Below are 27,085 nucleotides of genomic sequence, written 5' to 3'. Positions count from 1 at the left end.
TTTCCTGCAGCTCAACCATACGCTGGAGCATTTCAGTTTGATGCTCCAGCAGCTGGAGCATCGACCCTTGCCTTCTGTCGGCAACTGACGCCACCTATCCTCTTCAGCCCACCACTTGCTCTCTTCAGCCCGCAATTCAGCATGCCACCTCTCCTCTCGTTCATATTGTGCTTTTTTGCACTCTGACATTGACTGCCTCCACGCATTCTGCTGTGCTCTGTCAGCGTGGGAGGACATCTGGAGCTCCGAGAACATATCATCCTGAGTCCGCCGTTTTCTCCTTCTAATCTTCACTAGCCTCTGCGAAGGAGAAACATTTGCAGCTGGTGGAGGAGAAGGGAGAAGTGGTTAAAAAAAGACACATTTTAGAGAACAATGGGTACACTCTTTCACATTAAATTTTGCTGTTCACATTACACAGCACATGTGCTTTCATTACAAGGTCGCATTTTTCCTCTTATATTGAGGGCCTGCCGGTTTGGTGTGAGAGATCACTCACGCAGTGCCAGGCAACAGAATTCGGCTTGCAGGCAGCCATGGTAAGCCACAGTCTTTTGGCTTTTTTAACCTTCATAACATGTGGGAATGGTTTCAAACAGCAGCGCCCTCATTTCCCATACCAAGCACCCGTTGGGTAGGCCATTTAAAATGGGTTTGCAATGTAAAAGGAGGGGCTGTGGTTACTGGGTTAACATGCAGCACAAACCCAACTCCCCCCCCCCCCCACACACACACACCCAATTCTCTGGGATGATCACTTCACCCCTCCCCCACACCGCGTAGCTAACAGCAGGGAACATTTCTGTTCAGCCAAGCAGGAACGGGCACCTGTGAATGTCCCCTTAATAAAATCACCCCATTTCAACCAGGTGACCGTGAATGATATCACTCTCCTAAGGATAACAAAGAGAGATAAGGAATGGATGTTGTCTGCATGCCAGCAAACACCGGGACCATACGCTGCCATGCTTTGTTATGCAATGATTCCAGACTACGTGCTACTGGCCTGGCGTGGTAAAGTGTCCTACCATAGCGGACGGGATAAGGCAGCCCTCCCCAGAAACCTTTTGCAAAGGCTTTGGGAGTACATGAAGGAGAGCTTTCTGGAGATGTCCCTGGAGGATTTCCGCTCCATCCCCATACACATTAACAGACTTTTCCAGTAGCTGTACTGGCCGCGATTGCCAGGGCAAATTAATCATTAATCATTAAACACGCTTGCTTTTAAACCATGTGTAATATTTACAAAGGTACACTCACCAGAGGTCCCTTGTGTGCCCTCAGGGTCTGGGAGCACGCTTTGGGTGAGTTCGGGGGTTACTGGTTCCAGGTCCAGGGTGATAAACATATCCTGGCTGTTGGGGAAACCGGTTTCTCCGCTTCCTTGCTGTGAGCTATCTTCATTGTCTTCATCATCATCTTCCTCGTACCCCGAACCCGCTTCCCTGTTGCGTGATTCTCCATTGATGGAGTCAAAGCACACGGTTGGGGTAGTGGTGGCTGCACCCTCTAGCATGGCATGCAGCTCCGTGTTTGCGGCTCTGCCCCGGACCTTCCGTTTGCCTCTCTGGCTTTGTGGTAGGCTTGCCTTAGCTCCTTAATTTTCACGCAGCACTGCTGTGCGTCCCTGTTATGGTCTCTGTCCTTCATGGCCTTTGAGACTTTTTTTAATATTTTGCCATTTCGTTTACTGCTACGGAGTTCAGCTAGCACTGATTAGTCTCCCCATATAGCGAGCAGATCCCGTACCTCCCGTTCGGTCCATGCTGGAGCTCTTTTGCGATCCTGGGACTCCATCATGGTTACCTGTGCTGATGAGCTCTGCGTGGTCACCTGTGCTCTCCACGCTGGGCAAACAGGAAATGAAATTCAAAAGTTCGCAGGGCTTTTCCTGTCTACCTGGTCAGTGCATCTGAGTTGAGAGTGCTGTCCAGAGCAGTCACAATGAAGCACTGTGGGATAGCTCCCGGAGGCCAATAACGTCGAATTCCGTCCACACTACCCCAAATCCGACCCGCAAAGGCCGATTTCAGCGCTAATCCCCTCGTCGGAGGTGGAGTAAAGAAACCAGTTTAAAAGGCCCTTTAAGTCGAAAAAAGGGCTTCGTCATGTGGATGTGCCCAGGCTTAATTTGATTTAACGCTGCTAAATTCGACCTAAACTCGTAGTGTAGACCAGGCCTCAGACTGGCCCATCTCTCCCATCAGTCTGATCCCATTGGGCAGTTCTTGTTTCTGTCCCTGCTTGTTCTCCACAGAGACGGGACGATCTCTCACCTTGTGTTTTGTTTTTGATAGTGGTAAAATCTAGGCCGTCTCCTCCATGCCCCCCTGCTGCCTCCTGGTGCCTGGACGGCTGGATCCCGATCCAAGGGAAATGTTACTATTTTTCTAAGGCTGAAGGGAACTGGACCTACAGCCAGAGCTTCTGCTCGTCACACGCTGCCTCCCTGGTCAGGATTGAGAGTCCGCAGGAGCTGGTGAGAAGCCCGGATAGATACTTTGTGCCAAGCCCAGCGATCGCTGGCACCACAGACAGGGCTGGAGTCAGGCTGGGCTCAGCCTCTGTAGGGCAGAGAGGAGCCCGGGTGCCTCCCAGGCTGGGCGGCCAGAGTCAGGGCGGTTCTGGCAGCTGAATCCTGGCTGGACCTGGGGCTCCAACTTCCCCGACCCTGCATCTGCCAGAGCCCAGGTGGAGACTCCCCCTGTGCAGGGCTGGGCCGGCTCAGTCAGCTCCAGGCCAATGGGCTGCCTGGGGCTGGAGGGGGTGAGAACCTGCCCCGCCCCCAGCTCAGCCCCGCCCAGCCCCAGGGTTTCCTCCTGGGTGGGGCGGGGGGAATCCATCTGAAGGTGAGGCTGCTTTAGGCCTCTTCCCATCAACTTACCTGCCCTGGTGGCGGGTCTGTCTGCCCTCCCCCTGCAGCTCCCTCTCCCTCCTGTGCTCTGAGAAGGGGCTGCTGGGCAGACAGTGACCTTGCAGCTCAATTCCTGCTTCACGCAGTAGGTGCCACAGCCCCAAGAGGACGGGGAGGGTGAAGGGTTAATACTTATCTGATCCCTTCACCCAATAACCATGGAAGAGGCCTCTAGAAATCCCCCACTGCCCAAGGTGGGGAGCAGCACAGAGTCAGGGGCTAACACAGCTGATTGCGTTTATTGGATTTGTAAGGGTTCCCTGCTGCCATACGAAGGCAAACTGGACCACTGGATCGGCCTCCGGAAGGACACGGGCCAGGGCTGGAAATGGGCCAACGGGACCGAGTTTGACCATCGGTGAGTCTCTTTTTCTCTGCATTGGTCAGAGGCGATGGAAATGCCCCACTGCTTTAACGTCCCCTCCTGCCGGGAGTGGGGCCTGGTGCTGGTGCAGAGAGGGGGATCCAGAGGGGCTGTGGGTACAACAGCTCCCTCCCTGACTTGGGGTGTCATCCCCAGTCTGTGCCTGGCACGCACTGACTGTAGCTCCGATTGTCTCTGGGTTACAGGTTTCAAATAAATGGAGGAGGAGACTGTGCGTACCTGGCTGAAGCTTTCACTGTTTCCAGCTCAAGATGCAGCACACCAAGAAAATGGATCTGCAGTAAACCTGATACCCCTGCAAAGGGAGAGGAGTGAGCAGTGGATTCATGAACTCGAGGGGATTCATGAACTCAAGGGAGATCAACTGTGACAAAGCCTTGTTCTAGTCCCTTCCATGGCCCCTCCATGCTGCAGCCTGGTTCCTTGTTTCTTAGTCTGTCTCCAGGATTTTATCCGGTCTTAGTTGTCAATTACCCTAATGCCGCAGTTTGTGACCCTTCTCTCGGGGAGACCGTCACCGTTTCAGGGTAACTGGATCTCTATCCCACCTCCATCAGGTCAGGTCTCGAGTCTCCAGCCCAAACCCCGGTGCCCCTTACCTTGGGGTTCTGCCCCCAGCAGTACCCCCACATTCTGGTCTCCCCTCCCAGGGGAACCCCCAACCCTCTACACCCACCTTGCCTCAGTGGCTACTGCCAGTCATCACTCAGCCCCCCCTCACTGGGGCAGACTGCAGTCTGTAATGGCCACTCATCACTGGCGAGGGGGTTGGACCAGCTGCCTCTGCCTAACCCCGGGCTGCACCTCCCAGCCCCAGTACCTCTCTTCAGCCTTTAACAAAGCCTCAGCCCGGGGAATTGCCAGGCTGGAGCTCCCCAGCTCATCTCACCTCTGCTCTGCAACTAATCCCTTCTCGCAATCAGCCTAGCTTTTCCCACCAGAGCGGGGTAATTCTCCTGCTACAGGCAGTGCTTCCCAAACTTTAACAACCTGTGAACCCCTTTCATGGAAATATCAAATCTCGCGAACCCCCTCCTAAAAATAAACATTTCCAGGGATTTTCTCCCTTACCTGAGCACAAATTATAGAAGTGGTGATCTTGGAAATCATTTGGATTTTTTGGACACGCTTATTACACACTTATTAGTGCATTATTATTTATCATTACATTATTAATTTTATTACCTTATGAAAACGGCAATACTCTTCCAAGATTTCACTTTTGTAGCTCATATCACTTCGATTAAACCTCCTACATGTTTCATCAAGGAGTATCAGATGTTAAACAGCATGAAGGTATTTAAGGGTACGTCTTCACTACCCGCCGTATCGGCGGGTAGCAATAGATTTATCCGGGATCGATATATCGCGTCTCGTTAAGACGCGATATATCGATCCCCGAATGCGCTCACCGTCGACTCCGGAACTCCACCAGAGCGAGCGGCGGTAGCGCAGTCGACGGGGGAGCCGCGGCCATCGATCCCGCCCCGTCTGGACCCCAGGTAATTCGATCCAAGATACTTCAACTTCAGCTACGCTATTCGCGTAGCTGAAGTTGCGTATCTTGGATCGACCCCCCCCCCCCCCCCCAGTGTAGACCAGCCCTAAAAAGCCAACTCAAATAAAGAATTTTTCCCACAAGCATTCGGGTCGTGAGCAGTCCAGGCAAACAATGCAGACTACAGCAAAGCTTAAACTTGTTCTTCATAATAATTTTAAAAACAACACTAGCAGCCTATTTAATTTTAGAAACAGCAAAAAAATATCCACCTCCCTTTCCATTTCTCATAAGGAGTCTTGAAGTTTCAATCTCCTGAGTGTGATGGATGCGCTTGCTTTGCTCTGCATAGATCTTGGAAGTCCGGAACCATTGGAGAAAGATAGTCTCAGGTCTGGTTCAGCATTGAGTCTGCTTCTGTATTTGGTTTTCAGATGTGCATACGAGGAAAATACTTTCTTGCATAAGCATGTTATTGAAAACGGTAACAAAACTATAGTAGCTTTTTCTGCCAGCAGGGGATACTTGTTTCTTAAACTCAGCCAAAAGTTGATCAATGACAGACTTCTGAAACTCCTTTTCAGTTCATAATCACAGGAGATCTCTCTCAGGTGATAATGACTGGATTTGCAACCCCTTTGATGATACCACTTTCTCAACGCAGATATTGAGCACTGAGGAAAAAGAGAAATTGATTACATAGCTGGAAAGTATTGCCTGAACGTTGTGCAGAATCTTTTTAGGTGTGCAGTTATATTGGTTTTAGTGCACTGATCCAACCGAAGTTTATGTTCTGCCAGGAAGTCATGGTCACAGGGCTTGGGCTGGTGGCCCCCATGCCTGCGGTCCCTAGGGATGGCTCTGTCCTCCATTACAGAATTTTTTCTGAGAACCCCCTGAGATACATTCCGCAACCCCCCAAGGATTCACGAACCCCAGTTTGGGAACCACTGTTCTAGGGCAAAAGCATTATGGAGAAAATGTATAAAAATCACTAAAAGTTCCCCCTCACTAAACCCACCAGAAATCATCCTTCTTCCAGAGGGGAGTCTAGTAGCAAATGACATTTCCAGGCCCTCCCTGTGGGGTTGGGGGTCCCCCCCCCCCCCGCGCCAAGAGGAAGTCCTGTTTGAATCTGTTTAAACTCAGCCTTTGTGTGTCCTAAGTTCTGTCTCAGTCTCTGGAAAACCCCTGTGAGCCAGTGTGTGGGAACCAAACGTTCCAGGGTGCGATCCCAACCAGGGAGAGGCTGTGTCACCACTTGTCTTGCAGTCTGGGGTGCCTCACAATCCTGTGCAGAAGCTCCCAACCTGGGCCAAACAGCCTGCAGGCCACACCCAGCCAGCAGCCTGTCACCCGCACCACACTGGATCCACCAGCCTTGGTCACTACTTTCAGGGTGACCCCAACACACTCCCAGTCCTGGACTTCCCCCCAAAACATGTTCTGCACTGTCCAGCCCTCTCCTGGACAGGCCAGATCTACTATGTCCATTGCCCCTCTAAGAGCATCAACATACACAGTCTGCTACGTTAGCTAGTTACCCAAACAAGTCACAGCACTGGGTTAGTTAAATTAAAGACTAAAACAAGTTTATTTAACTACAAAGAGAGATTTTAAGTGAGTACAAGTAATGACGCATAAAGTCAGGAATAGTTGCAAGAGCAATAAAGATAAAACGCTTTCTAAACTTAAACTAGACTCGGTACAAGGTGACGTCCCTCACCACAGGTTCACAGTAACATTGCTGACCAAACTCTCAAGCCAGCATCTGCTTCCAAAGTCCAACATCTTTTTCTTTTGTTATCTTAGGTGAAAAGAGAGAGCTGGGTAGGGAGAGGGAACATGGGGTGTTTTTGCCCCTCACTTTTATAGTCCAGTCCCCCTTTGAGATGCAGTTTCCTGAAGGTCACCCCTCAAAGCAAAGTTTATTCAAACAGTAAAGAAAGCGACATGTCTGGTGGTGAAAAGTTCTGTGCTGTTTCTTCTCACCTCTGTTTCCTGAAGTGCAGATTTTTCCTTGTCTCCTGTCTTCTCTCTCTTGCTGTCTGAGGACTGTTTACAACTTGTATGTAAACTCAGTGGCGGATTTAGAGTTAGTGGGGCCCTGTGCTTAGCTACATTCCCTCCCCCCCCCCGTCCCCCGACGCAGCCAAGAAAAAGAACATTCTCTCTTATCTCCCCCATCTCTGTTTTTCATTCTTTTTTTCTTCATCCTCCTCCTATATTATAAGTAATAGGAAGTAAATGAAAATAAAGTGCAGTACCTTGATTGTTTTTATAGTCTAACTTATGTTTTTTCACAGACCACTTGAAAATTGCTGAGGGTCTCGGCGGACCACTTAATGATCTTTCCAAATATTGTTTGTACTGTTAGCTAACTATTGTAAAGCACTTTGGATGAGAGCGCTTTATGAAAAAAATGTAAAAAAACATTGGGGTGCGGAGTCTGGCCAGGGTTGGGGTGTGGGGTCTGGGAGGGAGATAGGGTGCAGGAGCGGGCTGGGGGTGCAGGGTCTGGCCAGGATTAGGGTGCAGGAGGGGGCTCAGGGTTGGGGCAGGAGGTTAGGGTGCAAAGCGCTTACCTGGGGCAGCTCCTGTTTGGTATTCAGGGTGGGGATGGGGGGGTGTAGGAGTCAGGGCTGGGGGATGGGGGTGTGGGGGCCACCCCAGTCCCCTGCCCTGAGCAGTTCAGGGCAGGGGGCTTGGGTGGGTGTGTGTAGGTGGCAGTGTTTGTGTGGGGGGGTGGGAGCTTGGGGTTGGGGAAGTCCCAGTCACAGGGTTACCTTACCTGGCTGGTGGATGAGTCCCTGCCCCGCCGCTGCTCCTGTTCTCTGCCAAAGGGAGCTGTGGTGGCAGCAGCACATGAAAGCTGAGACCCCCTGGCCTGCCGCTCCCTTCCCCTGGCCTTTTTCCAGGGGCCGCCAGCAGCAGTGCACGCCAGGGACTGCACCTGGGCTGCCCGGTGTTCAGGGGAGCAGGGCAGCAGGACAGGTGTGGATGGATGCCCCACCAGGGGAGCGCGCCCCCAGCCAGCCCCTCACCTCACCTGCCTGCCTCACCTGGCCGCCAGCGCCGCCCTGCAGCAGGAGTCCTGGGAGCCAGCAGGAGCCCGGCTCACCGGCTGGGAGAGCACATCACACGCTGTGCCTCCTGCACGGCTCCCTCCCTGCTCTCCCCCACAGCTCTCCCTCCCTGCTCTCCCTCACAGCTCTCCCGCCCTGCTCTCCCCCACAGCTTCCGCCCCCTGAAATTCAATGCTTTCATTGCTCCGAGGAAGCAGCAGTTGGGAGTTACCCATCAATTATTTATTATTCATATTACAACAGCACCTAGACCTCCCTCCCTGCCCCCATCAACCAAGTCACCTCCCCTTTCCTATTATGGCAGACAGCACACAGACCCATGCCCTTCCCCGCAGTCAAGATGAGGGCCCTGTTGTGCCGGGCGCTGCACAGACACACAGGGAGAGGCAGTCCCTGCCCCGCCTGAGATCAGGGCTCAGGTTATCTGGCCCCACTGCCTCTAAACTCTTCCACAAACTTATCAGTGTGTTGCGGGTTGGGGTTGAGTTTGATATAAAATTATTCTGCTTAACTGCCAGGGGGCAAATTTGTCACGTACACATGGGAGAAAGAAGAAGGGAAAACATCAGCTATAGGTTGTCTTAACTCAGGAAGTTCCTTCAAGAGGAAATGTAGCCAAACTCCAAACCTGGAGACAATGGACCTTTCTGTGCCTGCGTCCTGTAGATCAACTGCTTGGTTTGCAAAAGAAGCAAGGAGGAGGGGGCAAGTAGATGAACAATAAGGGGTCATAAGAGGGGCAGATACATGTAGCTTGTTAATTATGTATGGTAATGATGGCAAATTTTGGCCAATCATAAAGCAATAGATTATCATAGTCAACTGCATATAATGCTTTGGTGTAAGTGTTTTCTTTGTTCTTGCTGATTTATGAGCTCGAACCCAATTGCAATTGAAATAAACGGATCGCCCCTCCCGGGGCTCCTTGCTTGGCTAGCTGTGTCCGTCTCTCCTTATTCCTCAGCTGGAACGGACAGAAATTTCTATGGCCTTGGCTACACTCGCAGATTCACAGCGCTGCCGCGGCAGCGTTGCCGCGGCAGCGCTGTGAAGCGCCAGTGTAGTCGCGCCGCCAGCGCTGCGCGAGCTCTCTCGCAGCGCTGCAAGTACTCCACCTCTCCGAGGGGAATAGCTTGCAGCGCTGCGAGGGAGCGTGCAGCGCTGCAGGCGCTGATTACACTGGCGCTTTACAGCGCTGCACTCAGGGGGGTTGTTTTTTCACACCCCTGAGCGCAGCAAGTGCAGCGCTGTGAATTGCCAGTGTAGCCAAGGCCTCAGACAAGTTTTTCGTTTCTTGTCTCAGTTCCCCTCCTGTGAGCTGCGGGGAAGGGCGGAGATGAAGGACTCATGAGATGTAATCTATCTGGCTGGCGCGGACAAGGGTGTAAAACCCCAACAAACCTGTGATCCCCTTTCTGGGTGGGGTGCGACGACACGTATAGAAACCCTCCCGATCTCAGCCCAGTGCCAGGGGGGCAGGCAGGGGCTGGGGATGCTCGTGCTGAGAGCAATGGAGAGGGCGACAATGTTAGGAACTACACTGTTTTCAGCAGCTGCTGACAGAGCTCCGGGGCGCAGATCTGTTTCCGCTGTTGGTCCCGCTGCTGCCCGGGACTCGGCTCTCGGACCCACCCACCGAGGCTGGTAAGTTTCCACTGCTGCTTATGGTGGCGCTCAGGCAGGGACCCCCAATTCTTCCCCACCCGCTGCACGACTTGGCCCCTGCAGTGCTGTCCCCCACCCCCACCCCTCCGCGGCTCTCCCTCCTCTCCGCGCCCCCTCACTGCCAGGGCAGAGCCCCCCTCACTGCGGGGGCCACATCTTCCCACCGGGGCCGGCTCCAGGCACCAGGCAACCAAGCTGGTGCTTGGGGCGGCACCTGGAGGGGGGCGGTGCGGCGGTCGGGCCGCCGGGGAGAGCGGGGCCACAGCCGGGCTCGCCGCCCTCCCCCCGGCGCTCTGGCCGCCCTCCCCCGGCTGCCGGGGGGAGAGCGGAGCCCCCGCCGGGGCTCGCCGCCCTGCCCCTGCCGGGGCTCGCCGCCCTGCGCTCTGGCCGGGGGGGGGGAGAGCCGAGCCCCAGCCGGGGCTCGCCGCCCTCTCGCTGCCCTGCCCCCGGCGCTCTGGCCGGGGGGGGGGAGAGCCGAGCCCCCGCCGGGGCTCGCTGCCCTCCTCCCAGGGCTCCGTCCGCCCTCCCCTCCGGCGCCCTTCCCCCGGCCGCCGGGGGGAGAGCCCTGCCCCCGCCGGGGCTCGCCGCCCTGCCCCCGGCGCTCTGGCGGGGGGGGAGCCGAGCCCCCGCCGGGGCTCGCCACCCTCCTCCCAAGGCTCCGGCCGCCCTCCCCTCCGGCGCCCTCCCCCCGGCCGCCGGGGGGAGAGCGGAGCCCCCGCCGGGGCTCGTGTCTGGGGCGGCAAAAAAGCCAGAGCCGGCCCTGCTTCCCACTGTCCCCCAGTCTCTGCCCCCTTGCGGGGTCTCCCCCAGTCCCTGCCAAGGCAGAGCCGTCTCCCTGCCCCTCCCTCTGCCGGGTCTCTCCCCCTCCTTGCCCCACAGTCCCTGCCAAGGCAGAGCCCGTCTCCCTGCCCCTCTGCTGGGTCTCTGCCCCTCCCTGCCCCACAGTCCCTGCCAGGGCAGAGCCCATCTCCCTGCCCCTCTGCTGCGTCTCTGCCCCTCCCTGCCCCACAGTCCCTGCCAAGGCAGAGCCCGTCTCCCTGCTCCTCTGCTGCGTCTCTGCCCCTCCCTGCCCCACAGTCCCTGCCAGGGCAGAGCCCGTCTCCCTGCCCCTCTGCTGGGTCTCTGCCCCTCCCTGCCCCCCAGTCCCTGCCAGGGCAGAGCCCGTCTCCCTGCCCCTCTGCTGGGTCTCTGCCCCTCCCTGCCCCCCAGTCCCTGCCAGGGCAGAGCCCATCTCCCTGCCCCTCTGCTGCGTCTCTGCCCCTCCCTGCCCCACAGTCCCTGCCAAGGCAGAGCCCGTCTCCCTGCTCCTCTGCTGCGTCTCTGCCCCTCCCTGCCCCACAGTCCCTGCCAGGGCAGAGCCCGTCTCCCTGCCCCTCTGCTGGGTCTCTGCCCCTCCCTGCCCCCCAGTCCCTGCCAGGGCAGAGCCCGTCTCCCTGCCCCTCTGCTGGGTCTCTGCCCCTCCCTGCCCCCCAGTCCCTGCCAGGGCAGAGCCCGTCTCCCTGCCCCTCTGCTGGGACTCTGCCCCTCCCTGCCCCCCAGTCCCTGCCAGGGCAGAGCCCGTCTCCCTGCCCCTCTGCTGGGACTCTGCCCCTCCCTGCCCCCCAGTCCCTGCCAAGGCAGAGCCCATCTCCCTGCTCCCCTGTGGGGCTCCTCCCCCTCCCTGCCAGGGCACTGGGCAGAGCCCCCTTCCTGTGCTGAGTCTGGGTGGGGGGGGCATGCGGGAGCCTGGGGTGCAGAAAAGGGAATGGACACGTCACTTTGTTGATTTGGGGGAGTGGGGGGAGGAGAAACGCAAGAGCTAATCCTGGCTCCCGCTTTGACTGCAGCCAATCAGAGCACACTCAGGTCTCACGTGGTGGCCGGGAAAGCCCCTCTAAACATCCCCTCGGGCGGGCAGAACTGATCAGTCAAGGGGGCTGGGCGGCGAGGGATTGGAAGGTACCCGCAGTGCTGGCCCCACTGCAGAAGAGAGTCAGGGCTGCAGGGCTGGACCCTGGCTGGGCACCTGATTGCGGGGGCCCTTAAGTACTGCAGCTGGCAGCAGCAGGGGGGACCGGCCAGGCTGTCCGGGACCCTACTCCCAAGCAGAGATCTGACCCCATAACGGGAGACGAGCCAGAGAGTCCACTAGGGACTTGGCTATTGCAATTGATTTTCTGTCGGAGGCGCCTAGATATTGGTGTCCGTCAGCCGGATAAAACCCTAAGGCAGACGGAGAGATCGCTGGGCAGGGCTGGGTGTAGAGGGGCAGCTGGTGGGGTTGGATGTGGGGGGGTTGAGAGGAATGAGCCAGTTGTGGAGGGGAAGCAGCAGCTGAACACACACCCTGCGGGCTGGATGCCAACTGGGTGATAAAATTAAGGAGGAATTTGGGGAGATAGAGACCAGAGGCAGGGCGGGATCTCTGAAGACTTGGGCAGCTGTCTGAAGGGATTGGACAAATCACATTTGTGGCCTGTTTCAGGGTCTCTCGCTGCTGCCGCTAGCTAGCCCTGCCGAGGGGGCTACTGCTCTGATCATGCACCCCCAGTAAGAGACACTGCTGATGCTTGGGGTGAGGGGAGCCTGGGCCCAGACAGGATCCCCCAACTCCTCTCCCAGGAGCTGCAGAAGAAGCAGAGAGGGGTGGGGTGGGGAACTGCAGTCAGGTGACGCATGCGAGTTCCCACTCTGCTGCCCCCAAGTACTAAGAGGGCAGCACCCCCAAAGTTTGTTGCCTCCTGCAGGGCTTCCTTCTGTCACTGCCCTCCTCCCCAGTCACTGGGAGGGCAGAGCCTTCCTCGCCCCTTTATGGTTCCAAAGTGGCACAAGTGACCAAAGTGGATTGTGTAAATCATGAACCTGTACTCCCACTGCAACCTTTTATACTGCCTCATTTCCCTGAGCAGCCCAGCCCCATCATGGGGTGCATGTAAATGGTGCAGAAGGTTTAGAATTGTCGTCCCCCCCACCCACACACACACACTCTCTCTCTCTCTCACCTGGCTGAACTTCACCCCCTAATGCTTTGTTACTTATCTCTGACCAGTGCTACAATCTACAGAGAATATGAAAAACAGCTACGCTGCATATCCTTAACTGAAGCTGTGTAGCTGCGTCTGTGTGTGTGCTTGCTCATTTTTGGAGCTATGTGCGTACATTAAGGGATAGTCACTTCCACACACAAACACACCCACATTCAGCTACATGTACTTACAACAGTAGCAACAACAAACGCATAACTGTTCACATGTCATCTCACTCTCCTGTAGACCTGATACGTCGGAGCTGGCCCCATTATAGATTTTTCAACCTGATTCTGATCTCATTCACTATTGGTTTACACCAATGTAACACCACTGATGTCCATACAACTACTCCAGGTTTACATCAGTGTGACTAAAATCAGAATCTGGCCCCCTCTGATGATTGGGCTCTTCTTCCGGCCTCAGGCTAACCACATCCTGGCTTCAATCTTTGTGCTGCCAGTTACACTGAGTAACTCCATCCACAGTGCTTACACCTGCTGCAGCTGCAAGCAGAATCTGACCCAGGGATTGAAATCATCAGGTCTTTTGCCTGAGAAAAGGCTTCTAAACCAGGCCTGTGATCCTCATTCAGGGCATAATATTCTTAACTATATATAGGGCCCTTCGTTTTCGGTTTTTATTTTATTTAATTTTTTCCCCAGGAATGTATCAGTGTCTATTTCTACAACAACAAAAATAGGACTGAAAATCAGTGGATTTTTCTGGGTAAATATTGGGGTTTATTTTGGTGGACGGAGGGACAGGGGAAAAAGCATTCAGTAGATTAATGCTTTGATGAATGGAATTCAATGTGGTTTGCTGCAGAACTGAAACAGAACGCAGAACATTACCACCTCTGAGTTTAAGAAAACAATTTATCTCTTATCCCCATATAAATTTTTTCATTTGAACAAACAGTTACTGTTGTAGACTTAGAACTATTAGCCCAAAAATCTTTACATTTAATAATTGGGCCACACCACTTGCAGTGTTTACATTCAACTACATCCTTTTCTCCTGTTTTTGTTTTTTAAAAACTTTCGAATACTTCCTTGTGTTCTGAACCGTATTCTGAGACAGATTTTCGTTTTCTTCCCATTTTAGTGTGTCAGATTTTTAAACCGTTATCTGCTAACAGCTTGAAACGTGTACGTGGTAGGTGTGAGATTCATACATTCAGATGCGCACACACTTCAGAGCTTGCATGCATGCCTGTTTGTCTATTGTGTGTATCTTGTTGACTAATACGTGGCCTTACTTCAACGGGCCGCTTTGCATATACAGTGGTGGATGTAGCTGTAGGTCTGACTCATCTGTTTAGCACTTTGGGCTGAGGGGATGGGATTTGATTATCACAGCAGCCACTGACCATTTTAAAAACAAGACTGGATGTTTTTCTAGGAATTATTTGTGGCCGTTCTATGGCCTGTGTTGTACAGATCACAATGGCCCCTTCTGGTCTCAGAGTCTATGAATCTTCGACAACATGGATTCCCGCTCATCCAGAGAAACTGCCAAAGAAGATGGAGGCAGAGCTGAGAATCTGCCGCTGATCGGAACCGACTTTGCTTTGAGGCCGTGTGGACCCACACTTGAACCGCTTCAGTTGAACTGCTGCAAGCGTGTGTGTGGACACTCTTATTTCAGTTTAGCTTATACCTCTTCCTAGAGGTCTTGGAGCTAAATCGCAATCAGTCTGGTTAAAACGGGAATCCACGCACGCTTTCACTGGCTGAGCATCATGCCTTTCAACTAAACCGGTGCGTAACTGAATGTACATGGATCCCGAATCGCAGAGAGCTGCAGCCAGTGAGATAGAGCTGCTCGGAGTCCAGCATGCCCCCCAGGGACTCCAAGAGAGAGGAGAGACGGAGGAGCGCTTTAGTGGAGGTGCGGAGAGAGGTAATTGGAGCCTCCGTGCAATGGGCTTGGATGGGCAGAGAGAACACGACTGACTCAGATGGGGCTGCGTTTTCAGTGGCAGCTGCAATTTGTCCGACCTCCCGTGTGCATGAGCTGCTGGGAGCTGATCACCCCAAGGGGCTCCTATGGGCCAGGGACCCAGCTTGCCCCCGCTGCTGGTACTTTGTGTGCCTGCGAGGACCCAACTGGCCTGGTAGTGGATTCAGAGACAATTTTGAAGTGTGTGGGGGGGGGGGATGTTCACCCGTCTGAAATGCTGGCCCAAGTCTCCATTCATTTTCCCCCTTCCCTTCTCTTTCTCTCTCTCCCCCCAAAGGCCAGGCTTTGAAACAGGAGAGCAATAGGCAGGCTCAGCTGTGCGCATGTGCCCAGGGCCCTGCGTCTGTGTGAGTAACAAGCAGGTGTCTGGGGACAGCAGGTAACTCATGTTGTGGGCGCACGCCACACCAGTGCATTCACCTGTCTCTGCCAGTGCCGATGGCATACGGTGACCAGACAGCAAGTGTGAAAAATCAGGACAGGGGGTGGGGGGTAATAGGAGCCTATATAAGACAAATATCGGGACTGTCCCTATAAGATCGGGACATCTGGTCACCCTATGCTGGCGTGCCTGCAGAAAGGTGACCCTGACTGCTCCGGGGAAGGGGATCTGCAAAGGTGGCTGTGTAGGAGGAAGTTGACCCTCCCAGCATGCCTAGCACTCAGAGGCCTCCTCTCCCATGACAGCTGCCTGGATTCTTGGCCCCAAAGTCTCTGTCCAGGTGTTTCTTGGTCACTACCATCAGGACAAACTGGGAATGTAAGTTAAACAAAGATTTCAAAGGAAACTTGCTTCTTGAAGAAAAGGAGAATTGGGAATTCCTGAGAGTTCAGAGGAGATGGGGCGCCCTGTTGTTTAAACCCTGGAGCAGGGCCCAGAGAAATCAGTCCATAGTTTGGGGAGCCTGGGGGTTGCTTCAGACTCTCAGCGCACAGCTGGGGCCCGAAGCTGGGGGCAGAGCTGAGGACGTGGTTGGGAGTGGAGCTGCAGCCGGGGGTCGAGGCAGGGGGCAGGGGTGGGGCTGGGAGCAGAGCTATAACCGGGGCCGCAGCTGGGGGCGGGGCATGATGAGGGGCCGAGGCTGGGGGCGGGGCCAGCAGCAGAACAGGGCTGGGTGGCCTGGTCCCCCACTGTGCTGCCCTGAACGTTCCTCTGCGCCCCCTGGGGGGCCTGCCCCATACTTTGGGGACCTCTGAACTCGAGAAAGCTGCAGAAGGAGCCTTAGAAAATCCCGTGGGTCTGCCCCAGCACTGCTCGTCCCAGGGTTTCCCAGTAGCTTTTCTGGTGAATTGTGTGAACCTGTTTTTTTTTGAGCAGCAAACAGAAAAAACCAAACCCCTTGTTTCTCAGACTCAGTGGCTGCAGTCTGGGCTGGAGATGCCTTCAGCCAGCATTGACACCATGCAGACTTTGCATGAGCTTCCCTTAAGGGAGGGGTGTCACCGGGCCTCAGTGGGTCACAACTGAGAATACCAAATTCAGGACAAACTGCTGAGAAATAGGGCAGACACACCCCAGACTGGTGGTTAATCTACCATTAGCTATACCAAGCCAGTAATAAAAGTAAACTTCTGTCTCACCTCACCGGCTAACAAGAAGTCAGAAAAGCAGTTTCCTTAGTCATTCCAGTTCTTATATTACCACCGAAAACACCAAACTTAATGATACGTGGTTATTTAAAACCAATTTCATCAAACAAAGGGTTCTTCTGATCTCAGAAGATCATTCACATACCCAGGACAATACATAGCTCAGATCTTACCCAATAATCACGCTGTTGCCAATCCTTTAGTATCTAATATCTAAAGGTTTATTTATAAGAGAAAAGAAGGAGAGAGATAAAGTGGTTAAGGAAATCGAATGCATACGCTCAGTGCAAAGTTCTTGGATCAGGTTTGTAGCAGTGATGGAATGAACTGCAAGTTTGCAAAAGTCTCCCTGGAAATGACCCAAACAGGTTGGGAGTCTTCAGTCCCTGTTTAGAGTGTCCTTGTTAAAAATCCAGACCAGGGAAATGAAGACAAAATGGAGATATTTCCAAGGTCTTTTATCTCTTCTCCCATGTGGATGGAATGTCACTGTCCCAAAATAAAGCCCCCAGCACAGTTTGTGGAAAAGTACAGGCACAAGATGGAGTCCAGGGTCACATGAGCAAGTCACATGCTCATACATGCCTTGCTGACTCTCAGGAGCAGTCATTGCTCAAATTCTGTCTAAAGTGTCCACAGGGAGGCTCACCAGTGGGGGACAAGCTTCTTCTATGACACAATGGAAAAGTTAAGTTTTCTTTAAAGGGCCATCAACTTGAATAGCTTATTCACAATGTGTTGACCAGACTGGATGTAAACTCCTTGTAGGTGTTTCTCCAGGAGCCAACCCATTTGAAATATTGGTACATAAGTCAATATTCATAACTTTAGATACAAAGATGATACATGTTCATTCACAGGATAATTATATTGAGCAAATCCGAACTTTTCCATTGACACCTGACATGACATATGTTGTACAAGGTTTGTTGCATTATCTAACAGTGGCAATATCAGTACATTTCAATCATACACCATTGACACCAGATACACTTTGCATGAGCTTCCCTTAAGGGGAGGGGAAGGAGTTGAGTACAGGGCCGGCTCTAGGATTTTTGCCGCCCCAAGCAAAAAAAAAAAATTTGGCTGCCCCCCACCCCAGCCCTGGGCTCTTCCCCCCTCCCCCCCCACCAGTGCCCTCCACCACCCGCACCCCCTGACGCCCCAGCCCTGGGCTCTCTCTTCCCCCCCACCTGCACCCCCTGCTGCCCCAGCCCTGAGCTCCCCCCCAAACATGTCCTCCTTGTTCACCACAGCAATCCCCGTTTACACTTGCAGTGGGGATCAAACCATTTCTCCTATTTTTATTTCACTTTAGTATAAATCTCGCCCCCACAACCCCATCTTTAGTGCTCCAAATGCACATGGAAGGCATAGGGACTAACCCTCAAACCTTGTACCCGGAAAGGGATGGGGAGCTAGTAAAGAGGTTCAGGCAGAGGAGCGGGTGTGGGGGTGCTTGGGGGCTGTACACTGGCAGAGAGGTGGGGTGTGATGTACTTGTGGAGGAGGAGAGGGGGTATCAGGAGGGTTGTGGGAGAAGAGGTGCAGGGGGAGGTGTGGGAGGAGAGGGCTGGGGGAGGGTACAAGGGGAGAGGTGCGGGTGAAGGGAGAGTACAAGGGGAAGGGGTGCAGCGAAGGAGGTGAAGGGAGAATACAAGGGGAAGGGGTGCGGTGAAGGAGCGATGGGCAAGGTACAAGTGGAGGGGCTGCAAGCGGGATGGGGGGGTACAAGGGCTGAGAGGGGCAGGTGCTGACAGCTGCTTCCCCAGCCCCGTGCAGGCAGAGCCGAGAGGACAGACACTGACCCCCAGGTGCGCGAGCCGTGGGGGTCCCCTGGCAGGGCAGTATCCCCCGCTGCCCCGCTCAGAGCCGGGCTCTGCCTCTCCCCGCCCAGGGCAGGCAGCGTGGGGCTGAGGCGGGGGAGGTGAGCGGCGGGCTGGGTCCGGGGGCAGGAGAGGGCGGCGGCAGCTCCCTGGCAGCTCAGGCTGCCCAGCCACTCGCCCTGTCAGCGCGCGAGCCGGGATCTCCGCCCCCTGCCCAGCCCGGCGGCGCCTGCACAGCCCCCTCGGGCGGGGAAACGCCGCGCCGCCCTGGGGAGACTCAGAGCAGCAGCGGCAGCAGGACCCCTCCCCCCTCCCTGCATCCCGGGCCCCACTTCCCTCCCTCCCGCCCCGGCTCCTCACACCCAGGCTGGGCTGCAGCTCAGGCTGCCCGGCCGCTGGAGAGCCGGAGCATCATCCCCCGGAGCTGAGCCCCTCTCGCCGCCGCAGCCGGGCTCAGCTCCGGGGATGACGCTCCGGCTCTCCAGCGGCCGGGCAGCCTGAACTGCCGTCCAGCCTGTGCGACTCCGGCTGCCGTGAGCGCCATCTAGCGACTGCAGCCAGAACTGCAGCGTCAGTTCCAGCGCGGCCTGAAAGCCTCAGCTGACAGGGAACAGCTTGGTTCAGGGCCGGCTCCGGCTTTTTGCGCCCCAAGGGGGAAAAGAAAAGGGGGGGGGCGGGTGTGCCGCCCCTTGGAAAGTGCTGCCCCAAGCACATGCTTGGAGCGCTGGTGCCTAGAGCCGGCCCTGGTTGAGTGTCCAGTCTCAGGCTGTGGGGTGGGGGTGGGTGCAGCTGGAGTTGGCAGGCTCAGTGGCTGGCTGTGGAGGGGGAAGTCTGATTCCTTCAGGCAGAGGCCAAAGGCTGAGCATGGGGCAGAGTAAAGATGAGCGTGAGACATGTTCCCATCCCTTACCCTTCTGGGCAACTGTGAGCCAAGAGCCAGTCTGGGTAGCAGCTCTGTGAGAGTCTGTGGGAGGAGCAATGGGAGAGATTAAATAAGTATTGGGCCATCCTCTCGTTCTGGTAGGAGCCCTTTAACCACATGCTGGTTGGGCGAGTGGGGGGGTCATTTGGGACTGGACAGTTTATCCCTCTGACTGGGGGCTGTAGTTAATGTCTGTACCCAGAGGGGAAGGGCAGCACCCTGGGAATCACAATAGATGTTTGCTCGACAGCGGCTCAGGCACGGATACCGTTAATGAGTCTGCTCCCCAGAAGCACTCATGGCTTTGTCTCTTTCAGGCCCTGGGTCTAACCACACGCTCAGGAAATGTGCTTCCCGTCAAGTCCTAGTCCCAGCTGTCGCCCTCGCTGCAGTCACCATTTTTATGTTGATCACCATCATCACTATCGCTACTCTAGCAGAATTTTTAAGAGGTAAATGCATGGCCCAGCCAGTCTCTGCTCCCTCTGGAGCTGTCACAGTCACATACAGTCATCTCTCCTCCCTGTCCCCTTTGGCTTCGGCAGTCAGGCGAGAAAGGAGTTTGTCTAAAGGCTTATGCAGCCCCCATCACCTTAGTAGCTGGAGATCTGTGAGGCACAGAGGGATTGTTATCTCTGTTTTCTGGATGGGGAAACTGAGGCCCAGAGAGATCAAGTAGAGGCGTTTTCAAGGTGCTAAATCTTCCTACACCTCAGAGCTTTCCAGCTCCCCATACACATATTGCGTGTCTAGGGTAAAGTGCACATGGAACAATAGGATCAGCAACGCTAAAAGGGCACATTATTGACAGACATTATTGTTGATTTCTATACCTGCCATCTCACCGTTGCTAAGCAGCACGTCCCGTCTGCAGCACGCCGCTCTGCCGTTATCGGCCTGGCCTTTCTGCAGCCCCTCTTCAGGGCCGGTGGGTGCTCCTGTGTGTCACTGACTCAGGCCTTATCATTCAGTATCAAAACCCCCCTTGAGGCTGAGAGGTTCAACCCACAGATGAAGGAAATCGGAAGTGAAGGTCCCCCAGAGACACTAACTGGCCCTGTCGGTGCCGTTTGAGGGCTGCTGTTTATACAGCTCCGGACGCACTGTACATTATGGTCGCTATTGCCGAGCAGTTCAGCTACATTCACCTCTTGGACCAGGTCCTCTGCACCACTTAGGACTAACTCAAGAATTCTCTCTCCTCTGGGGGGTTCCAAGACCAGCTGCTCCAAGAAGCACCTGGGTTTGTTCCCTGTTGTGAGTCTAATCCCATCTTCATCTCACGGCATCTCTAAAGCAAAGAGCCTGGAGAGGGGAGCCAAGCAGCTGGGGTAGCAGGACGTCCCTGGGTTAGCAGACCCAGCATCCCATGTAATTATATTGAACCCTCTCTGGTGTCAATATTGGTCTGTGCCGACCATCAGGTATCGTTCCCCCTACCTAGGGTGACCAGACGTCCCGTGTTTAAAGGGACAGTCCTGTATTTAAGCCCTCCTGCAGGTGTTCTGACTTTTTCTTAAAAATGGGGAAATTGTCCCATATTTTCTGTCTCCTTCCCATCAGTACTGGCGGGTCTTGCTGCTGGCCGGATCCCTGCTCGCCAGCTGCCCACCCAGGAGCGGTGAGGGCTTTGAGGGCTTCTGTTTCTATAGTTCCAGGCGCACTGTACATTATGGGCACTATTGCCGAGCAGGTCAGGCGCCCACCCACCAGTGGTGAGAGGGGGGCAGTGGCCAGTGGCCATTGCTGGGAGTGGCGGTGGGGAGAGGATGCAGTGCGTGGGGCTGTCAGCTCCCCCTGCTGGTCCATCAGCACAGCCCCTGCTGCGTGCCGGCTTTCGGCCAGCAGGGCCCTGCTTCCCCCCGGCCCCGTCCTGTTTCCAGCCAGCCGGCGCTGGCTGCGAGCTGCGGTGGCTGGTGAGTGCGGTGTCCAGGTAAGTTACATGTCGCCCCTGCTGCCCACCCTTGGGCCCTTTACATGCTCCCCCTTTCCCTGCTTTGCTCCTTCACCCTCCCCTAGCCCAGCTGCTCCTCCATATTCCCCCCGCCCCCGGCAGGGCCCGTCCCTCTTCCAGCGCTGTGCAGAGAACCAGCCCCTGGTCGGAGCGCTCAGCTCATAAGCAGCCTGGCCGGCAGGCTCCTTCCTTCCCCCACTGCCTCTGGCTGGGCCGGCAGCCTGGGAAAGCCCAGGACCCTCTGGCCCGGGGCGCTGGCTAGAAGGAGCTGAGCCCTGCATGTGCCAAAGCCCGGCACAGCGCTGGCACGGGGAAGCCTCTCCCCCCTCAGCTCAGCTCTGGGGTGTGTGTGGGGTGCGGGAGCGATTTCCAGCCTGTTCGCGCCTCGACCCTGCAGGCTCCACAGCAGCCCCCCAGGCAACCTCTTCACCCGCCCTGGGTCCTGCTCCCAGGCAGCGCGGGGCTGCTCCGGCCCCTCCCCTGCTGAGCCACCTCTCTGGCCAGGTTCACTGAAGCCCCTGCAGGCAGGTTCCCTGGGCCTGGTGCACAATGCATGTTTAGGGCTTCCTGCCCACACTGTAGCCGGAGGTGGCTATTTGTGTCAGTGCCCAGCATCAGCCTGGAGGTGTTAGCTGTCTTTCGACACTGCGTGAGCAGGAAGGGAGAAGCTGCTTCTAGCCACACGGGAGTGGAGGGGGAGAAGAGACGAGCTCTGCAAAGACAGGGGCCAAGTCATCCCGCCCTCCCCCGCCCTGTCCCCTGCGGCTGGAAGCTGCTCCTGTCCCGTCACTCACACACACACACACGCCCCCCCACCCTGTGCCAAAAGGCTGCTGTGGCCACATTCTGGTGTGAACCCTGGCAGAAATCTGGGGAGGTCATGTGACCCTGCGTCCCGTGCCCCCCAGGTGTTGCCTCGGGAAGATGTGGTGCCAGGAGCCACGTGTCTGTCCTAGGGGCCCAGCCAGGCATGGAGGGGGGCAGGGAGTGTGGAGTTGGTCGGTCCCTCCCCCTCCCCCTCATGTGAGAGAGTTGTAAGGAAGTGTGTGTGCGTCACCTCTCCCTGTGTGTGTGTGTGTGGGGGGGGGCTGGTAGGGGTGTGTGTGTCACCTCTCCCCCACGTGAACCCTAAAGCCTTAAAGATAAGAAGGTAAAAAAAAGGAATCCAGCTACGCAGGATTTCTTTTTAACAGGGGCTCAGTCAATTTGATGTTAATTTAAATGATTGCACTGTGTAGTTCTGATTGATTGCCACTGAACTCGCTTGAATCCGAGGAATTTTACCAGCTGTCCTGTATTGAGCATAGGGAAATATGGTCACCCTGCCCCTACCCGCCTGCTCCACGCCTTCATGGTGACTCCGGTGTTGCTGCACTCTGCTCTGGGTTGCTCGTCAGCTGCACTTTCTGTGATTGTGACCCCCAGAGACTGAACCACTAAAGAAGATGTGGGGGGAAGCGGTCGTCCATTTCTTGTTCCAAGGAGTCTTGTTCCTCCCTTGGCCCAGCTACCAGGGGTTTAAGCTTGGATCTGAGGGATTCTCTTCCCTCATTCACTCAGACACAGAATCAGGCTGAGGGGAATAGCATCTCTGACCCTGTGTTACTTGTCTCACTTTCAGTGGAAAAATCCAAACCACCTGTGGCTGCTCCATGCCCCCCTGCGGTGCCCTGCTGCCCGGACGGCTGGATCGGATACCGAGGGAAATGCTATTATTTCTCAGAGACTGACGGGAACTGGAACAACAGCCAGAGCCAGTGCTCTGCACTCAGCGCCTCCCTGGCTGCGATCGACAGTGAGCAGGAAAAGGTGAGAGAGCAGCAGATGTTTTATCCCAACAGACTGGGCCTGGCAGGGCTGGAATCGGGCTGGGCTCAACCCCAGAGGTCCAGAAATTGACCCATTGCCTCTCATGCTAGGAACCCTGAGAGTGTTTCTGGCGGCCGATTCCCAGCCCTGGCTAGAGCTGGGTTTGCAGTCAGGGATCACTCCCAGCCCACCCTCCTCTTTCCCAGAGCCCCACATGGGAGGATCCACCTCTGTAGGGCTGGGCCGGCCGGGTCAGCTCCTGACCAGTGGGCTGCCTGTTGAGAAAAAAGTTACCTACCTTTCGTAACTGTTGTTTTTCAAGACGTGTTGCTTATGTCAATTCCAAGTAGGTGTGTGTGCGCTGTATGCACAGTCGTCGGAAGGTTTCTCCCCTAGTGGTACCCATCGGGTCAGCTGTGGAGCCCCCTGGAGTGGCGCTTTCATGGTGGTGTATAAAGGTCCCTTCCAACCCGCCGCCTCCTCAGTTCCTTCTTGCCGGATACTCCAACAGAGGGGAGGTGGGTGGGTCTTGGAATGGATGTGAGCAACATCTCGAAGAACAACAGTTACAAAAGGTAGGTAACCATTTTTTCTTCTTCAAGTGCTTGCTCATGTCGCTTCCAAGTCGGTGACTCCCAAGCATCTCCTAAGAGGAGGGGTCGGAGTTCACCGAGTCGCAGACTGCAGCACTGCCCTGCCGAATGCTGCGTTGTCTCTAGCCTGCTGAGTAATGCAACATGAAGGTGTCCTGAATGGGGACCTGCACCAGGAACGCTGCCGAGGAAGCCTGTGCGCTGTTAATGCTGGGGCAGGTAACTTGGCTGGGTGGTAGCACGCTCTGCTACAGGCCGTGATCCACGACGAGATCCTTTGGGACCACACCGGGAGTCCCCTCATCCACTCAGCAATTGCAACGAAGAGCTGTGTCGACTTTCAAAATGGCTCCGTCCTTTCCATGTAAAAAACTAAGTTTTCAACTATTTACAGGTACAACAAAAAAAGTCCACTAGGGGATTGTTTGCCATAGCAAGAGAAGAGCTGCTCCAATGACTGTCGCTGGCGGTAAGAAGGAACTGAGGAGGCGGCGGGTTGGCAGGGACCTATATACACCGCCATGAAGGCATGATTCCAGGGGGCTCCACAGCCGACGCGACGGGTACCACTAGGGGAAAAACCTTCTGACGACTGTGCAAACACACCTACTTGGAACTGACGTGACCAAGCACTCAAAGAACCTGCCTCTCCAGCACACCACAGCCAGTGACCCCATGGGTGCCAGGGGAAGCACTATTGGGCTGTGCAGGGAGTTAGCTCTGCCCTTCTTCAGAGCAGCTCCTGCCTGGCTGGGGGCAGGGGGGCGCTATGTGCAAAGCTGCTGGGAAGGAGCCTGGCAAGGAGGTGCAGAGGTGCCAGTGAAGCCAAAGTTGCCCAGACTGGAGAAAGGCAGGGGCAGGTCTGTCCATGTAAACATGGATGTGGGGATGGAGCTAGAGGGGGGTAAATATGGCCTCTAAGCAGCTCCTGCACATGTCCCCAGGCTCCCAGCTGAGCAGGCCCCAGTCTGATGGGACGTCCAACAAACCGGGACTCTCAGCCAGCGATCGGTTCACCGGCTGAAGCTGCTGTCAGAGGAGGGAGCTGCCAGCTGCTCTCCTGATGGCCCTTCCTTTGCCTGCTCCGACCCCTTCCAAACCTAGAGTGGGGCTGGTGCAGGGGAGAACTGTTGCTGTCACCGAGTCCTGTCTTCATGACCCACAGCTGGATCGTTAAACTGCGACTTATTCTCAGCCTCCCTGTGGCATGGGCTGGGCTGGTGTCATCGGACCTCGGGCTCTCAGCTGGCAAACTACAGGTGGCCCAACCAGAACTTCTGACTGGGCACCACACCGAGCCACAGGGGCAGGTGAGCACCAGAGCCAGGGGCCTAAACGTCATCTGCCTTGTCTTATTTTTCAGGATTTCCTGCTGCGCTATAAGGGCTTCTTCGACCGTTGGATCGGCCTCCAGAGGGAGCCAGGCCAGCCCTGGAGATGGCCCAACGGCACCGAATTTGACAACCGGTGAGTCCCTTTCCCTCCAGTAACATTCTCCGTGTTAGATCACGAGTGTCTGCCGTGCTGCCAAAAGATGAAGAATATATTTAACCAAGGTTGTTTGGGGTGTGGGAATGTGTCTGGGCTCTTCTTGGTATTTGGTTTTCATGGACTAAAACCAATATTTCACCAGCATTTGTGTCCCCCGCACAGTGTTATCATAATTTGTAGTAATGTAGCACCTCAGTGTCCTAGACCAGGGCCCCATTGTGCCAGGCGCTGTACGATCACAGAACAGAAGGATGGTCCCTGCCCCACGGGGGTTACAATGCACTGCAGTTCTGGGCACAAGGGAGGTTGCTGGAGGAGACACTAACCTGAGCTCCCCCGTCCCCATTGGCCTGTCCGGGTGGAAGTTAGACTCCCTAAGCCCACTCTAAGGAGTGGTGTGTGGAGAAGAACAGGGTCCTTCACTGTTGGGGTAATTTGAGCTTCTCTCCATGGGAAGGCTGTAGGGAGAAATCTCATTTCAGTACTAACAGTCTGTCCTGACAGCCCGTGGGGTTTGAAACAGGCCCCCGGCCTCTCTCACAATTCCCCAGCGGCCTGGGGAGGATCGGCTCAAACTCTTCTCCACAGAGAGCTGCTGCTGCTCGCTGCCATGGGAGAGGCCTGTGGATTCTCTCCCCTCTGGGCCGAATGGGCCTGGAGAGAAAGTTGGGGCAAGGGGAGAGCGTCAGGCAAAGCTGAGTAGTGGGCAAGTCGTGCCTAATATCTACCAGCACAAAGACTCCTCTGGAAGCCCCAGCTGTCGTCTTTCAGCCCCACCCGCTTTCTCCTCTCCCTGCCCTGCAATAGCCACTACAGTAACTCCTCGCTTAACATTGTAGTTCTGTTCCTGAAAAATGCGACTTTAAGCGAAACGATGTTAAGCAAATCCAATTTCCCCATAAGAATTCATGTAAATGGGGGGTTAGGTTCCAGGGATTTTTTTTCACCAGACAAAAGACTATATGATATATATATATACACACACACAGAGTATAAGTTTTAAACAAACAATTTAATACTGGTACACAGTGATGATGATTGTGAAGCTTGGTTGAGGTGGTGGAGTCAGAGGGTGGGATATTTCCTAGGGAATGCCTTGCTGCTAAATGATGAACTAGCACTCGGCTGAGCCCTCAAGGGTTAACTCTCACGCTCTACAAGGCAGCAGGAATGGAGGGAGGGGAGACAGCATCGCAGACAGAGACACACACTGTGTGTGTGTGAGAGAGAGAGAGGGATGCGCATTTCCCCTTTAAGTACCCTGCCTTGTTAATTAGATCAGCCCGCAGCTGCTGCCAGCAAGCTCTCTCTGTCCTGAGCCCTGTCGTGTGTCCCCCTGCTCTATGGAAGATGGGGTAAGTGGGGTGCAGGAACAGGGGGGAGGGGGACACCCTGACATTGGCCCCCCCTCTTTCTCCCCTCCCCCCGCACAGCAAGCAGGAGTCTCAGGGAGCAGCTCCAAGGCAGAGGGCAGGAGCAGCACATGGCAGTGGGGGGAGGGACAGCTGGAATTGATTGCCTACTGGGCAGCTGCTGCAGAGGGAATTTAGGGGAGCGGGGAGCTGATAGGGGAGCTGCCGGTCCAGCCTGGTTCCAAGCCCCCACCAGCTCGCTGCAACGGGCTGCTCTTCCTGCAAGCAGTGGACAAAGCAGGCGGCTGCCAAACGATGTTAGAAGGGAGCATTGCACAACTTTAAACGAGCATGTTCCCTAATTGATCAGCAACGTAACTACGAAACAGTGTTAACTGGGACAACTTTAAGTGAGGAGTTACTGTACTTGTTGCCTACATCTGCCAGGGAGGAGTCTGAAATGGGGTCGATGCCTCTGGGTGCAGCCCTGTCCGTGAGTGATGGGCAATGCCCCACCCCTCCCTGACTCCCACTCCTGGCGTCTCTGTTGCAGGTTTCCGATAAGAGGAGGTGGCAACTGTGTTTTTCTGATTGATGAGGACTGGTTCGGCAGCTCGCGGTGCGGCACATGGAGACGCTGGATCTGCAGCAAACCCGATGCCCGTACAATGGGGAAGAAACGTGCTGTGGAGTTAAAACTTTGAGGCCTTGTCTACACTACGAGAGTACTTCGATTTTAGTTAATTCGACTATGTGGAATCGATATTACAAAGTCGAACGTGTGTGTCCACACTAAGGACAGTAATTCGACTTTGTGAGACTTGGTGAGTCCACACTAACGGGGCAAGCGTCGACATTGGAAGCGGTGCACTGTGGGCAGCTATCCCACAGTTCCCGCAGTCCCCGCTGCCCATTGGAATTCTGGGTCGAGCCCCAAATGCCTTCTGGGTAAAAAAATGTGTCGAGGGTGCTTTGGGGCGCCTGTCGTCATCCGTCCGTCACTCCCGCCCTCCCTCCCTCCCTCCCTCCC

The 27,085-nt window shown here is 55.2% G+C and overlaps 1 protein-coding gene across 1 annotated transcript; it reads left to right on the top strand.

Annotated features, from left to right (window-relative positions):
- The first annotated feature begins 9,493 nt into the window (after positions 1 to 9,493).
- Positions 9,494 to 26,759, top strand: LOC135887312 (C-type lectin domain family 2 member D-like). Its single transcript, XM_065415073.1, has 6 exons — positions 9,494 to 9,527; positions 13,958 to 14,458; positions 19,174 to 19,308; positions 22,432 to 22,619; positions 24,576 to 24,679; positions 26,609 to 26,759. Exons 2-6 carry the CDS (start codon positions 14,329 to 14,331, stop codon positions 26,757 to 26,759), a joined length of 708 nt encoding a protein of 235 aa, XP_065271145.1. The 5' UTR covers positions 9,494 to 9,527; positions 13,958 to 14,328.
- Positions 26,760 to 27,085: the final 326 nt, after the last annotated feature.

The sequence above is a fragment of the Emys orbicularis genome, chromosome 13 (assembly GCF_028017835.1).
Source record: "Emys orbicularis isolate rEmyOrb1 chromosome 13, rEmyOrb1.hap1, whole genome shotgun sequence".
Classification (NCBI taxonomy): Eukaryota; Metazoa; Chordata; order Testudines; family Emydidae; genus Emys; species Emys orbicularis.
This window is presented reverse-complemented; position numbering and strand designations above follow the sequence as displayed.

Excerpts from the sequence above, each read along its gene's own strand:
- LOC135887312 (XM_065415073.1), top strand. The coding sequence starts at position 14,329 with ATGTACATGGATCCCGAATCGCAGAGAGCTGCAGCCAGTGAGATAGAG. Across the intron at positions 14,459-19,173 it reads TAGTGGAGGTGCGGAGAGAG|GCCCTGGGTCTAACCACACG; the intron begins GTAATTGGAGCC and ends TGTCTCTTTCAG. Across the intron at positions 19,309-22,431 it reads TCTAGCAGAATTTTTAAGAG|TGGAAAAATCCAAACCACCT; the intron begins GTAAATGCATGG and ends TCTCACTTTCAG.